At 48.7% G+C, this 16,040-nt stretch overlaps 1 protein-coding gene and 1 long non-coding RNA gene across 9 annotated transcripts in view; one reads left to right on the top strand and one right to left on the bottom strand.

Annotated features, from left to right (window-relative positions):
- Positions 1-6,580: 6,580 nt before the first annotated feature.
- LOC118355700 (uncharacterized) lies at positions 6,581-11,470 on the bottom strand. Its single transcript, XR_004818712.2, has 3 exons — positions 11,171-11,470; positions 10,958-11,040; positions 6,581-8,183 (listed from the first exon to the last, which is right to left on the bottom strand). It is a non-coding gene; the product is annotated as an uncharacterized LOC118355700 (long non-coding RNA).
- The window catches only part of ADAP2 (ArfGAP with dual PH domains 2), a 35,521-nt gene continuing 28,093 nt past the window's right edge, over positions 8,613-16,040 (top strand). For 3 of the 8 annotated variants that reach the window (XM_035720749.2, XM_025476493.3, XM_025476490.3), the window contains exons 1-5: positions 8,615-8,817; positions 9,688-9,818; positions 11,465-11,556; positions 14,856-14,935; positions 15,881-15,993. In XM_035720749.2, coding sequence (XP_035576642.1) covers positions 8,724-8,817; positions 9,688-9,818; positions 11,465-11,556; positions 14,856-14,935; positions 15,881-15,993 — 510 coding nt within the window. In that variant the 5' untranslated portion in view covers positions 8,615-8,723. Of the gene's footprint in view, positions 8,818-9,683; positions 9,819-9,951; positions 10,081-10,997; positions 11,135-11,464; positions 11,557-14,855; positions 14,936-15,880; positions 15,994-16,040 lie in introns of those variants that run through there. The other 5 variants (XM_025476492.3, XM_025476494.3, XM_025476496.3 and 2 more) reach the window with 5 other exon arrangements.

The raw sequence follows: 16,040 nt of genomic DNA, 5'->3' as shown, positions 1-16,040 counted from the left end.
TCATGAGAGACACAAACATAATGTTGAGTGAAAGAAGCCACACGGTTTATATAAAGTGCAAAAACAGGCAAAAGAATATATGGTGATAAAAATCAGACTACCTTTAGGGGCTAGTCACTGAAGGGGAATGGGAGCCTTTTGAAATCCTGATTTCGATGTTTTTTGTTTTTGTTCTTGTTTTTGTTTGTTTGTTTTAGCCCTGAGTACTGGTTAAACATATGCATGCACTTACTAAAAACTCATCAAATAATGCATTTATTATTTGTGCTTTTCTGTATATTTGTTACACTTCAATGAAAGTTTACTTAAAAAGTGTAATTCTCGGGGATCCCTGGGTGGCTCAGCAGTTTAGCGTCTGCCTTCGGTCCAGGGTGTGATCCTGGAGTCCCGGGATCGAGCCCCACATCGGGCTCCCTGCATGGAGCCTGCTTCTCCCTCTGCCTGCGTCTCTGCCTCTCTCTCTCTCTCTCTCTCTCTCTCTCTGTGGTCTCTCATGAATAAATAAATAAAATATTAAAAAAAAAAAAGTGTAATTCTCTAGCAGCCCTGGTGGCTCAGCGGTATAGTGCCGCCTTCAGCCCAGGGCCTGACCCTGGAGACCTGGGATCGAGTTCCACGTCGGGCTCCCTGTGTGGAGCCTGCTTCTCCCTCTGCCTGTATCTCTGCCTCTCTTTGTATCTCTCATGAATAAATAAATAAAATCTTTTTAAAAAAATTTAATTCTCGGAGTGCCTGGGTGGCTCAGTCAATTAAGTGTCCAAGCCTTGATCTCAGCTCAGGTCTTGATCTCAGGGTGGTGAGTCCAAGCCCTGCATTGGGTTCTACTCTGGGTGTGGAGCCTACTTAAAAAACAAAAACAAAAATAGCAACAACAACAAAAAAAAAACCACAAAGTCTAATTCTCCAAGTCATTTGAAATAAGCATGCATCATATAAAGTTTATTTATTTAGTGATATGATCTACTTTATTTAGTCTTCAAAGTTGTTCCCCTCCTCAGACATAGCCAGGATTCCCATGAAAAGGCTGTTGATTCTTAGATAACTCTAGGCAAAGAGTACACAATATATCTCTTTGCTCCCCTTCCCCAGTGATATCTTATAGAGGAAAGATAATTGACCTTCCTAATCTTACTTTGGCAAAAGTTTTAGATTTCTTTTCTGCTTTTATGTTACACCGTCTTACTGTCTTTTATTTTTTTTAATTTTTATTTATTTATGATAGTCACAGAGAGAGAGAGAGAGAGAGGCAGAGGGAGAAGCAGGCTCCATGCACCGGGAGCCCGACGTGGGATTCGATCCTGGGTCTCCAGGATCACGCCCCGGGGCCAAAGGCAGGCGCTAAACCGCTGCGCCACCCAGGGATCCCCCCTTACTGTCTTTTAAAAAAGTATTACACACATGGGTGCCTGGGTCACTTAGTCAATTAACTGTCTGGTCAGGTCATGATCCCAGGGTCTTAGAATCTAGCAGGGAGCCTGCTTCTCCCTCTCATTCTCCCTCTGTGTTCTCCCTCCCTCTCTTTCAAAAAAGTAAATAAAATCTTTAAAAATTAAAAAAAATTAAAAGTATCACACACAATTAAAATAATAAGGCAAATGATCAAAATAAAAAAAAAACAGCATTCACAATTTGAAATCCAGAATCGGAATACTTGGGCTCATGTTCCAACACTGCCTCATATATATATGTGTATTTCAGTTTACTCCTGTAAGAACAGTTTCTCTTTTGCAAAATAAAGTTTATGTACCACTCTCACAAGGTTGTTATGAAAATGAAATTATATAAATCATTGGGAAAATATAAAATGTTATACATTGGAAGCTATTTTTTTCACAATAAAGATATTATTAATTGGACCATTGATTATATAGATTGAGATGAAAGATGTGATTGTCTAAGAAACCATCTCAAGAAGTACCTAGATGCTTTCCAAAGTAATCCTTGGGGACCCTGGCTGGCTCAGTCAGAAGAGCATGTGACTCCTGATCTTGGGATTGTGAGTTCAAACCCCATGTTTGGTGTAGAGATCTCTTAAAAAAATAAACTCTTTTTTAAAAAATTGTATTTATTTGTTCATGAGAGACACACAGAGAGAGGCGGAGACATAGGAGAGGGAGAAGCAGGTTCCTTGCGGGGAGACCGATGCAGGACTCGATCCCAGGACCCTGGGATCACTACCTGAACCAAAGGCAGATGCTCAACCACTGAGTCACCCAGGTACCCTAAAAAATAACCTTAAAAAATTGCCTATGTGATTAATTTAGGTATAACTAAAGGTAATTGAAGTTTTAGATTTTCGAGCCTAATTTTAAAACTCTAGTTCAACAGAGTAGCACCTCAACGTTCAAATCACATTTCCAACAGATGTCACCCTAATCCCTTCAATTATAGTTGTGAGTAAAGCTCTGTGACTAACTTCTCACTCAGTGCTCCAGGTCACATTATAAAATGTAAACAATTATTGTGTGTTAATTCAGGACTTATTTTCTGGCTCTTTAGAGTTCACAACTGAGGATGCCTGGGTAGCTCAGTTGGTTAAGTGTATGCCTTGGGCTCATGTCACGTTTCTGGAGTCCTGGGGATGAGGCCCCATCCCTAACCAATCGGGAGCCTGCTTCTCCCTCTCCCTCTGCTTCTCCCCATCCCCTGTCCTTCTCATGCTCTCTGTCTCAAATAAATAAATAAAATCTTAAAAAAAAAAAAAGCGGATTTCACAACTGGATGTTTCAACTTATTGTTGTATTTTATTCAGAATGCAAACCCACATGCTTGATTGCCTATAATAATAGGGCTCTCAACTTCACCCAATTCAACCAACATTTTTTAGGGTGTGTCTGGCAAAATTCACATAACATAAAATTCACCATTTTAACCATTTTTTTCCCTCGTAATCAAGACCTGAGCTGAGATTGAGTCAGACGCTTAACCCACTGAGCCACCCAGGCACCCCTCATTTTAACCATTTAAAGTGTACAATTCAGTGGTATTTAATACATTCACAGTGCTGTGCAGCCATCACCACTATCTAGCTCCAGAACATTTCCAACACCCTAAAAGGAAACCTTGTACATTTAGCAGTCACTCTCCTGCCTCCCTCCCCCAGTCCCTGGCAACCAGGAATCTGCTTCCTGTCTCTATGGATTCTCCTGTCCTGGACATTTCACATACATAGATCAACCAACATTTTTTGGGCCTGGTACTTGCTAGGCACCAAGAATATAAGATGAATAGGACAATCTGCTGTTAACAAGATCACTGACAACTGGGACAAGATAGATTTTAAAAAATCATAGTACAGTGTGATGATTATTATAACAGAAATATGAACATTGTGAGAAAATAGATGGAGACAGGGCAAACTGTAAGAGGTAAGATTTGAATTTGGGCAGAAGGGCAGGAGTTTGCTAGAACAGTGGGGGCTGGGTAAAAGAGGATGGGGTAGGGATCCCTGGGTGGCGCAGCAGTTTGGCGCCTGCCTTTGGCCCAGGGCGCGATCCTGGAGACCCAGGATCGAATCCCACATCGGGCTCCCGGTGCATGGAGCCTGCTTCTCCCTCTGCCTCTCTCTCTCTCTCTCTCTCTCTCTCTGTGGCTATCATAAATAAATAAAAATTAAAAAAAATTTAAAAAAAAGAGGATGGGGTAGAGGAGGAGGGGGCTGCAGTAATAGAGGGAAGCAGCTTGAGCAAGGCACAAGATCATAGAGTTGGGCAGCTGTGTGCTCAGAGGAGGTAGACAAAGCACATCGCAATCATGTTGTCACCCCAGGGCCTTTGTACTTGCTGGCCCCTTTTCCTGGGACACGCTTTTCTTAGGTGCTAACTTAGCTCAAACCCTTCCTTCAGATCTTTGCTCCAGTATCACTTACTCAGAGAGGGTTTCCTTGACCTTCCTATCAAAATAGGATCTTCCATCCTTCCCTATCCTCTTACTTATTGTTATTTTACAGCATTTATCACCCTGATAACATATTGTATATAGGTATATTTGTTTCTCTGTTCATGTTCTGTCTCTCCCACTTGAAGGTAAGCTGAACAAAGGCAGGAACTTTTGCTTGTTTATAGCTATATATTCCCAGTGCCCATAACAGTGCCTGGCACATAGTGTATGCCCCACAAATATTTAATGAGTGAAGGAGCAAACACTTTAGTAGCATTGCAGTGGGGAGTCCTTCTGGGCTCTTAGCTGCTTCCTATAGAAGATAAAGTAATATTGAATATACAAAGAAATAGGTTAACTTGGTCAGATTCTTTGGCTTGGTTGCTTGATTTTCTGCTGTTTCATATGCCTGCCTGTAATTTCTTTCAAAGGGAAAACATGTTCATGATCCCAAGACCTCTCACTTTACTGTTTATTATTTTTTACCCACATTCATTTCTTTATTTTGCAAATATTTTTCGAATCTCCACTACACAGCAGGCAGGTACTGGGATACAGCAGAGGATACAACTGACCTGACCCTGCCCTTATGAAGCTTAGGTGAGTAAGGGAGACCAGGAAATCAATGAGCAATTACAGGAGATTCGGGTGCTTGAAAATACTAGCGTTAAAGAGGGGAGAGGTTTTGGGCACAAAGATACTCATTACAGCTAAACAGCCAGATGAAAATTTAGGAAAAGTTTAATAAGGTCTTAAGGTCTGCTGGTAAAAAAAAAAAAAAAAAAAAAAGGGACTGCTGGTAGAGCCGCGCCTGGGTGGCTTAGTTGGTTAGGTGGTTGGTTCTTGATGTCTTGATTTTGGCTTAGGTCATGATCTCAGGATTCTAGGATCGAGCCCCATGTCAGGCTGCGCACTTTTGGTGGAGGATTCTTTCTCTCTCTTTCTCCTCTGCCCCTGCCTCTCCTTGCACATGTGCACTCTCTCTCTCAGAAATAAATAAAATAAATCTTTTTTAAAAAGACTGGTGGTAGAACAATTAAAAGATAATATTAGGTTGACCTGCATGACATTACTATTTTTGTAAGTCAGCTTCATACTATCAACCTAATATATTGATAAAAGGGGCCCAAAGCTCCAGATTATGTATCATCCAGTATACATCATATCAGTTGTGTAACCTGGGACAAATGTACTTAAATTCTCTTCCAGGGCCTCAGTTGCTTCATCTGTAAAATGGGCATAAAACTAGTTCTATGTAAGGATTGTATTTAAGATTAAATGGAATAATGCTTGACATACAACAATCCCTGAATATATGGTGGTCATAATTGTGGTATTTCTTCCTTCTTTATTGCATTTTCCAAATTTCTTGTAATTATAGTTTAAAAAAAAAATCTAGGGACGCCTGGATGGCTCAGCAGTTGAGCTCAGGGTGTGATCCTGGAGTTCCAGGATCGAGTCCCACATCAGGCTCCCTATGAGGACCCTGCTTCTCCCTCTGCCTATGTCTCTACCTCTCTCTGTGTGTCTCTCATGAATAAATAAATAAAATCTTTTTAAAAATCTAGTAAACATAATTATTTAAAATTTCAAAGGACTCGTGATCTATTCCCCAAGGATCTTGAGCCAAGTCCAGGGCTGGGAATGTGGTTGAAAGCTTTCTTCCAGCCCCATGGTGGCTGGGCTCGGTTCAACAGACAGTGACCCTGAGAGCAGGGCTGGATGTTTGTGCTCTGAGGGATCCTGGGAGCTTTATTTACAGAGGACTCTCTGTCTAGGGCCTGAATTGCCCCCTCACCCCTGCAGCTGTTGCACTGATGGAGCCCATGAGAAGCCTGTCTCGGCCCACCCTGCCCCTCATAGCCTGGACCCTGATCCTGGTCACCATAGCCTTTGACCCAGTGCTTCTGCATAGGAACAGCCTCTGGTTCCTGAACACAGATCTGAACTGAATGCTGATTGTGTCCATTACCTATAAGTGGGCTATAGAGTTTCTGTTAGCGGCAATGAAAAGTTGTGCAAACGGGGCAGCTGGGCAGCTCAGGGGGTTAGGCCTCTACCTTCAGATCAGGTCAGGATTCCAGAGTCCCAGGATTGAGCCCCACATTGGCCTCCGGGCTTGGGGGTGTCTGCTTCTCCCTCTGTCCCTCCCCCTGCTCTTGCTCTCTGTCTCTCTGTCTCTCTCTCATAAATAAATAAAATCTTTTAAAAAGAAAAGAAAAAGTTGTGGAAACAGGTAGTGGTGATAGTGGCACAACATCATGCATGTAATTAATGCCGCTGAATTGTACACTTAAAAATGGTTAAAAGTGCCAATTTCACATTACAGAGATTTTACCATAGTTTTTTTAAGAAGTGGGAAAAAAAAAAACCCAGGAATGGGAGAGGGTGAAAGAGAGGGCAGGCTTGTCCTATGGGATTTAGTGGCCACCAGGAGACCTGGATTTAGACCCTTGTTCTGCCCATTTGGCTCTTTGAACTTAGTGTAACTTAACTCCTCTGAGGATAACATGCTGCCCTCACAGAGCAGTCATGACACTCAAATGTGATCAAATGTTGTGAAACTCTCTGTAAAATAATCAATAATTGTTAATTAGCATTGTCACCCTCTCATTCCCCAGAGAAAGAAAGAAACTCATTACAAACAAAATACAATAGTATCTTTTATTTCTTAAATATTTATTTATTTAGTCTCTGAGAATGCCTGAAATTCCACCTTGAGGCTTGGAATTCAGTAAATGGAAACCTCCAGAAATAAAACAGGAGGAGGACAAACTAAAGGAATCTCTCCATCTCTGGCTCCTCACCATGAAGGAGATCTAGTTTTGCTGGGGTTGGCTTTTGTGGGATCTCACAAAATGGTGAGACTCCTTGTGTCAGAGGAGAGCGGGACAAAGGTACATGAACTAGGAAGGCTGAGGGTTTCGCCCAGGCATTGGGCAGCAGCGAAATGATGTCCTTGCCCTGTCCCCTCATTGCCCCCTACGTCCTCCCTTCTTGCCTTCCTATCTTAAGTTGCCTTTCCCATCTGTCTCCTGGGAGATTTATTTCTGTCTCCTTTTTCATCTAAAACAGCGGAAATGAATCATCTTTCAGCCTATTTGGTAAACAAGCCCCATGCCCTCTGACCCCTCTGGGGCTCTCTCTGGTTCCTCTAGAGCTGCCTCTGGGCTAGGTCTCACCCCCCACAGTTGAGACTCTCCTGACTGATTATTTTTGGGAATGTCCCCCTCCTCCCAGGCCCAGAGGCTTGACCTCCTCCACCCTGTGGAAGATGGGAAATGACACACAGCATTCCAAATGATGATCCCACGAGCTGACCAGACGGGCAGGGAAAGGAAGGCAGCCCTGTGTTCTGAGGACTTTGTGTGCCATGCACGTCCTGGCACATCTCAACAACCCCATTAAATGGATCGTCCCTAATTCTCATTTTACAGGCGAGGAATATAAGGCTCAGAGAAGTGAAAGAATTTGCCCAAGGCCACGTAGCTAGTAAGTGGTGGAGTCAAGATTCAAAATCTGTATTCTTGGACTCATTCCATTATATCATGCTGCCCTATGTATTCACATGTACCTATGCATGCATGTTGAGTTGGGATACTGGTAGGTCAGCTTGAACTTCAACTGTAATCATCGGGATGGAAATCTAACATCCTTGTGCATAAAGCTATATGCATATGACAGATGGGTGTTTACCTACAGAGGGGAAGGCAAGTGTGTGCCATCTGTGCCTTACCAGACACCCGGAGATCCCAGAGAAAGGGGTCAAGGAGAGACAAGGATGGTGGGGGGAGACCCTAGATTCAAGACTATCAAAGCCCTGGCCACACCTGACAGTGATGGAACTTAACAGATAAAAGTGCCTGGTGAAGTCCACATTGGTGAAACGACACTTCCCCGTGAACAGTCATGCAACTGTTTATTGGACTTCTAAAAATGGGCAGGTGCTGGGTTTCTAGGGTTGTGTGGGATACAGAAATAAAGCTACTGATGTGAACTATTCAGCGTGGCCCTGTGTGTGCTGGAGGTGGGAGAGGAGTTAACATAAATATATAAATAACTGTGATGCAATGTAGATAGAAAGTGCTCGGGGCCGAAGGGAGGGACGGATCCCATAACAGGGTTCCAGCAGGACCAGAAGCCGGAGAGATTGCTCGAGGCTGGGTATCAAGGAGCGTTTCCTCGGAGTTAGCACTGGAATCTCTCTAAGGAGATGCAAGCGATACATCAGTAGAACGCTTTCACGGGTTAGAGCGTGTCTAATCTTCCAAGGAGCCCAGAGACACAGACATGTCCTTCTTCGCCTGTTACAGAGGTGGAAACCGAGGCTAGAGAAGCTGACTGGGTGGCCCACAGTCCCGCAGCTGGCAGGTGCCTGGCAGGGGTCTGCTCCGGGCCCGGCGCTCGGCTCCCTCCCGGTGTGGCCGGCCTGGCCCGCCTGAGCCCGGGCGGAGAGGCTGGAGCCGCGGCACAGGGGCCGAGGGGGCGGGGCGGGAAGGCCGAGGGGGCGGGGCGGGAGGCCGAGGGGGCGGGGCGGGAGGCCGAGGGGGCGGGGCGGGAAGGCCGAGGGGGCGGGGCGGGAGGCCGAGGGGGCGGGGCGGGAAGGCCGAGGGGGCGGGGCGGGAGGCCGAGGGGCGGGGCGGGAAGGCCGAGGGGGCGGGGCGGGAGGCCGAGGGGGCGGGGCGGGAGGCCCGAGGCCCGAGGGGCGGGGCTGGCAGCGGCGCGGGCGCGCGGGAGGCCGCGGAGCTGCTTCCCTCTCCACCTGCCGAGCGAGCTCCGCGCCATGGGCCGCTGCAGGCTGGGGGGCGGCGGAGCCGAGCCCCGCTGAGCCCGCCGGGCCGGCCATGGGCGACCGCGAGCGCAACAAGAAGCGGCTGCTGGAACTGCTGCAGGCGGCGGGCACCGGCAACGCGCACTGCGCCGACTGCGGAGCGGCGGGTAAGGGTGCGGCGTCCGGGAGCAGGACCCTCTGCCGGCCAACCCCCTCTCCTTCTAGACTCGGTCCCGTCCCGGGTGGCCGCTGGCTCCGGGCATGACCCCTCTGACACCTTCGCACCCGGGCCCCAGCCCACCCAGTACCACGAATCTCCGCCCCGCGCGCTCGGCTGCCGCGCCCCCCGCACCCAGGCCCGCTGACCTCCGCACTCTGGACCCCGACAGGGGCCCCGGACCCGGGTGCCCTGGCCATCGCGTTCACCTTCCCCGCCGGACACCCCACGCACTCGGTCCTCGGTCTCTGACATCTTTGCTCCGGACCCAGCCACCTCTCACGCCCATGTACCCAAACATCCCGCACACCCAGGGGTCCCGGACCCCGGGCGTCTGAAGGTCCAGTGGCCCCTTTCCTGCCCCCGGCGCCCCGGGGTCCTCCCAGGTTCCCGCTCCGCAGCGCGCGGACCCTGCCGCCGCCGCCGCCGCCGCCCAGGGGCCCTACGGCCGACTTCTCCACCTGCCGCTCCCCGGCCCGGCCGCCCCAGTGTCGGCCCCTTCCTCCGCACTCTCCTCTCGGTTCCCCGGAGTCCTGTCACTTCGCTTCGCCCTCGCCGCAGCCTCTCGGCCCCATCCCTAGACTCCTTCCAGGATCATCCCGGTGGGCTGACCATGCTGGTATCTTAGTTCACCCAAGGTGGGGGCGCCGAGAGGAAAGGGTTCCTAGCGTGGGCAGCGCTGGGCATGGCCCAGGAATCCTAAGGCCAAGCCCTGCTTCTCCCAGCACCACCACCACCACCCCCGCCCCGCAGCCAGCCCAGCCCTGGTCCCGGTGCCTAGCTCTCCATCCAACTACCCTTGCGCCCTCTCGCCCCGCAGATCCCGACTGGGCCTCCTACAAGCTGGGTATTTTCATCTGTCTCAACTGCTCCGGCGTCCACCGCAACTTCCCAGACATCAGCAAAGTTAAATCCGTGAGACTTGACTTCTGGGACGACAGTACTGTGGAGGTAGGAAGGGAGCGGGGGGTGGCGGAGGGAGGCACTGGTAGCCTTGGAACAGCAGAGCGGGGGTGGGGGGTGGGGTGGGGTGGGGGTGGAGTTGGGGGGTGGGATGGAGGTGGGGGGTGGAGGCGGTGGGCAGGCCCTAGGGTACCGGCGTGGGGGGGATGGAGCATTCTCCAGGGGAAGAAACAGTGAAACGGTTCCAGAGAGAAGCAGTAACTAGCAAGAGAAAGCACTGCCTTTTAGACCCCCTGCTTAGCCAGAGACGGTGAGTGCAAGGCCCTGAGCCGGTTATTTCCCTGTTTAAATGTCTGTGTTCTAAGGATACCAGTACCCCTTGACAGGGCTGCTCTAAGGATTAAATGTAAGCTCCTGCTTCCGGGTCTATAGTCCCGGTTCCAGCCCACCCCCTAGCCAGGAAGGGCACAGTTTTTCTTTCCTGACCTATAGAGATGGAGGACACTTTCAGCTTGGATGGTAATACCATTTTGGCCACAAAACCTTCAGAGAGCAAGCTGTTCTAAATTGTGCTGGTTGGCTGAGGATTTCGAGGACTATTGGAGAAGTAGACCCGTGTTTACTGAGTGCCCACTCTGTGCCTGGCACTGTGCTAGATGCTTATTTGTTGGACGCATTACTGTAAGCCTACTGTGTGCTGGGTATTAGGAAAGCACAATGAATAAGATACAGTCTCTGCCCATGTGGAGCTTACATTCTAGTGCAGGAGAAAGACAAGAAACCAGTAAACCAGCACATAGACCTGAAGATTGTAACCTTCCTTGTAACCCTCCTGTTATTATACTTTTTTCATTTTTGCAGTTCTAATCCCTGAACCTCAGGGGGTTAAGTAGTGCCCAAGGGTCACTGAGTAAGTGGCACAGCTGGAATGTCAAACCTGCTCTGTTGGGATCCAGAGCCCATTCAAATCCTGTGTCACAGTCTGGAGTCCCTGGGGATTGGGGGAGAATGGGGTTCACTCTGCTCAAAGGATATATATTAAAAACCTGATGTTTCTTCCCACATGTGCCCTCACCCCAGATATGCCACCCGTTACTGAGTGCCAGCTGTTGGCCAAGGCCAACTTTGGCATATCTGCCTCTGGGTGTGTCAGGTGTCCCAGGGCCCCAGTGATCATCCTGACCTACCTACTCCATGGGGCCAGCTCCAACTTCTTCTGTCCTCCAGCTATGTCTATCTCCTGCACGTAGCTGCTGGTGGTCCTGGCCATCTGTGGAGAGAGAGGGTGGGAGAAAGAACATGAGCTTTGGAGTTAGGTCTGAGTTCAAGTCCCAGCTCCTCACTTGCTAGCTGTGTCACCTTGGGTAAGTCACCTAACCTCTCTGAGCCCATTTCCTTACCTCTAATATGGGGATGATAGTATTAAAATGGTCTAGGGAATCGAATGAATCCACTAGGGTAAAAACCATAGAGTGCTCTGCCCATGTGAGCCACGGTTGTAGTGCCTCATTGTTCCAGGCTGTGGCTTCCCAGCAGCATGTATGACCAAGCCCAATAGGATGCATCAAACTCCAGGAGCATTTCCTGACTCAGCCTAGGAGCCAATGGGAAGAGTGGCCTTCTGGGTAGACAGTGGTTTCATTTCACATTTTTTTCAAGTTCTAATATTACCCCAAGTTGCTCTTGTCTTACAGTTTATGAGCCACAATGGGAACCTCCGTGTGAAGGCCAAGTATGAAGCCAGAGTCCCTGCTTTCTACTATGTCCCCCAAGCCAACGACTGCCTGTGAGTGGGTGATTTCTTGGTCTCACTTCCCTGATCCCTGCTCCATCTCTAGTACCTTTGTGTGTGGTGGTCTTTTCCATGGACCTGGTGGATCCAGGAAAACATTTGGTACTATTGTGGAGAACACAGAGACCTGGCCTCATTCCCTCTCTACCTTTATTGGTTGGTTTATTACTTCCCCTCTCTGTGACTCAGTTTCCACAGCTGTGAAATGGGGCATTTTCTCTATGATGGGCCCTTTGTCTCTGATGTTCTCATAGCCTACTCATAGTGGCTAATTTGATAGAGAAGAGGAACACTGTTTTTTGGCGGGGAGGGGGTTTGGTAGAATGGGTGTGTTTCGGCTACTTCCTACAGGATGTCTTGAACTCAGCATAGCTCCAAAGCAGCTATCTGGCCTCAGATGCCTACATAATCACCATAAAAATAATAGTAACCAGGGATCCCTGGGTGGCGCAGCGGTTTGGCGCCTGCCTTTGGCCCAGGGCGCAATCCTGGAGACCCAGGATCGAATCCCACATCGGGCTCCCGGTCCATGGAGCCTGCTTCTCCCTCTGCCTGTGTCTCTGCCTCTCTCTCTCTCTCTGTGTGTGACTATCACAAATAAATAAAAATTAAAAAAAAATAATAGTAACCACTAATATTTATTGAACTTTACCTATACACCAGGCTCTGTGCTAAATGCTTGTGTGCGGTAATTTGTTTAATTCTCTCAACGATTCTGAGATAGCACTGCCATGGTCTCTATAGTATAGTGACATACCTGAGGTTCATAGAGACAGAACTGGGACTGACTAGCCCATCTGACACCAGGGCCTGGTGTTGGGTACCAGGGCACTGGGGAAATCTAATATAAGGAGGGAAGCTGGGAAGCAGCAGGAGGTTTCATGTCCCCTGGATATGAGGGGTCAGTGTGACCCTGGTACCTAGTGACCCCAACTTTCTTAGGACTGTCTGAGCCTTAACCTTCCTCCTGGGGACTCAGCCTCACGGCCAGGGCTGTTAGATAGCATTCTGCCTCCACCCATACAAATGGGAAGAAGGTACCCTCTGGGCAGACACAGCCTCATAGCGGGTATGGCTTGCAGGAAGCAGGCTGCATTTCAGCCACCATTGTCTGCTAGCCTCAGCAGGAAGCTTTTGGACAGTGCACGAAACTATACAACTCTACCTAGTACCCTGCCATTTCCCAGTAGTTAAACAACTGAGAGGCTACTGATACAGCATGGAGTAGCAGGGGAGCTGCAGCTTTCTACTCAGAAGACTCCAGTATTGTTTCCTGACTCTACCACTATTTACCTGTGAGAAGGTGGACAAGTTACCAAACTTCTCTGAATCGTGGCATCCTCATCTCTGGAAATGTAGGTAATGATGCCTATATCATGGCATGGTGGTAGAGATTAAATGAGATACTTTATGTAAAATGTCTTACAGGCCACCCAACAGGCTAGTTTTAAATCCATTTCTCAGTGTCACCTTCAGAATGCTGCCTGGTTCGTGGCCCAGGCGGAGGGATGTGCCAGGCTTAACTCGAGAGGGTCTGGCTCACCTTGCCTCACTGCTGCTACTCAGTGGTTGGCTGCAAGGAGAAAGGAATAGGAATTTGGTGAATATCTACTATGTGTTAGGCTTTCTGCCAGCACTACAGCCACTACTTGTCATGATTCCAACCACAGCCCTGCACCTTATCCCCTTTTAGTGGAACACCAATGGTCTTCTCCCTATAATTCTGGAAGTCCTCTAAATTCCCCACCTCCAGGACCAGGACTGGGGCCTCAGTCTCCACTCCTTCTCCCAGCTCTGATCCTGTGGCTCAGGGTTTCACAGAAGGCTTGGTGACTCTCCGCAGTGAGCTGGGAGTGAGGGCTGTGAGAGTGAGAATTGCCTTAGGTAGGACTCCTGATTGTAAGTAACAGAAAACCAGTTTAAACCAGCTTAGGCAGGAGTGGGATTTTATTGATTCTGGGGATCAAACCGTAGGAGGGACAGAGATAGAGCCACCCTCAGGAAGGACAAGCCAGGGACTCAAATGCTATTTGGCCTCTCTTACTCTCTGTCTGGTTCTCATTCCTGCCCCTTTCTGTCGGCCAGGCTTCTTTCATACAGCTGGGAGCAAGGCTACTTCCAGGTCCCTGGCTCCAGATCACCAGCTCCAGCTCCCAGCTTGATGGTGAGAGGGCTTCCAATCCTTTGCCCTCTCAGCTTTACTCCTTTTACTCCACACAGCCTGGGGCAGAGCTCTGATTAGCGAGTTCAGGCCCAGTGCCCACTTCTGGGTCTTTCCCTGTGGGTCTGAAGTAAGGTCACGGAAATTTTGGAGCATTTACCTGGAAAAGGCAAGAGGGAACCAAACAATTGAAATAAGTTTTCTGGGCAGCCCCAGTGGCCCAGCGGTTTAGCGCCACTTGCAGCCCGGTTGTGATCCTGGAGACCCGGGATCTAGTCCCACATCAGACTTCCTACATGGAGCCTGCTTCTCCCTCTGCCTGTGTCTCTCTCTCTCTCTCTCTGTGTGTGTGTGTGTGTGTGTGTGTGTCTATGAGTAAATAAATAAAATGTTTTAAAAAAAAGAAAAGTTTTCTACACGGGGTCACGGATGACAATATTTGCTTCGTCTAACATTAAACTCCTACTATATGCTGATCGTGGTACTAGGCCCTTTTGTATATATTTAAACTCCACAACAACCCTGAGGGGAAGGTAGGTATAGTATTATTGAACTATTCCCCCAAGGTCAGAGGAGTTAAGGAACTTGTGTTGGTCACACAGTGGATAAATAGTAGAAGAGGACCAGGTCTCAGGTGGTTGGACCCCAAGATCATGGCTCTGTCCAGTGTAGCATGCCCAGAATTTATGGGCAAGCCACAGGAAGAGGCTCATGGACTCCCTTAGCTTCAACTTATGATCATGCAGTGGGAGGGGGACTGTAGATAGTCCAGAGGAGCTGGTTGACTTAGAGGGCTGGGCTGGGGTTGGAGTAGCCCAGTGTTTTTTATATAGCCCCTTGGGGGGAATATTTTCCCCAAGGACACCCTGGCAATATCTGAAGACATTTTGGGGTGTCATAACTAGGGAGGGGGTACTACTGGCATCTAGAGGATAGAGGCCAGAGATGCTGCTAAACATTCTTCAGAACACAGGATTCTTCCCCTCACCACAACAAAGAATTAGCCCCAGATGTAAGGTACTGAGGCTGAGCAGCCCTGGGTGGTCTGAGCAGGCAGCTGCTGTGATGTGCCACTCTGTGTGAAGAGGATGCATCAGACAGCAGTTGACCAAAGGTTCTTTCTTTTTTTTAGAGTGTTAAAGGAACAGTGGATTCGAGCTAAGTATGAAAGACAGGAATTTATGGCCGATGGGAAAACCATGTCATCCCCAGGTAAAGTTATTTCCATCATCTTGTGAAGTCTGTGTTCTAATGAATTCTAGACAATGAAGTGCCTGGCTACTGGAACAGGGCCCAGTTCAGACAGTATCTGCCGACCTCGCTCTGGCCACAGAGGCCAAGATGTGGGTTCCTCTGTGTCTGAAACAGCAACACGTCAGCTGGTAGAGTTTTATGGTCTGAGTGGTCAAGAAGCATTTTTATCTCAGGTCCCTGCAGGGCCACACATGCATGTAGAGTCTTAGTATAGAATTGCAGAAAGACTCACCCGCCAGGCAGAACCTTTAGAAAAGAGGCACCCCTGCTCTTGTGAGTATGGCTCCTGGTGTGCATAAGACTTGGCAAGGTGCATGGGGAGGATTTCAGCCTCCCTTCACACCTTTGTGTGGGGCACAAGCTCATTGCTGGCCCTTGACCTGGGGTCGTTTCTGCCCAGCTGCTCTGAGTCCAAGCTGACATTGACCCAGAGAACAAAGCATACAAAACCACCATGAGGACCAGCGGCAGCCAGAGCTCAGCGTTCTGAGCTACCCGTAGCTCACAGTATTCTTCAGCTAGCAGGTACCTAGAGGTCACTCATTAGGTCCACCCTCTGGAGAGTTTCATTAGGCCAATGTTGACATGATGTTGGGCAGACCATATGGGCATCTTTCAGAATCATCCAGTTTCTCAGGACTTAGCCTCCTTAAGAGTTTACTCTATCTTATGAAACAGCCAAAGAAGGAAGTTAGGGAGGGCCCAACTGAAATCATGAGACATTGCAAATTTGGCCCCAGACAAAGTCCGAACGTGCTGCAGCTGACATGGCAAAGTTATATTTTAGATATTTTAGCCCTGGGCGGAGCGTGCATTCTACCCTCAAGACCCTATGAGGTTTGAGAACTGCTTGTTCATATTAAGGATGTGAGTGTTCCCTCTGTCTCGTTCTTGGTGGCTAAGGTAACCGAGAAGGGTTCCTGTGGAAGCGAGGGAGGGACAATGCTCAGTTCCTGAGGAGGAAGTTTGTCCTGCTGGCAAGAGAAGGCCTCCTGAAGTACTATACGAAAGAAGAGGTAAGAGCCCCAACCAGCAAGGGGTCCCTCCCTGAGCACTGGCTCTC

This window comes from Canis lupus, chromosome 9 (assembly GCF_003254725.2).
Source record: "Canis lupus dingo isolate Sandy chromosome 9, ASM325472v2, whole genome shotgun sequence".
NCBI classification, from domain to species: domain Eukaryota; kingdom Metazoa; phylum Chordata; class Mammalia; order Carnivora; family Canidae; genus Canis; species Canis lupus.
The sequence above is the reverse complement of the archived record's forward strand: the minus strand, read 5'-3'. Positions and strand labels throughout refer to the sequence as shown.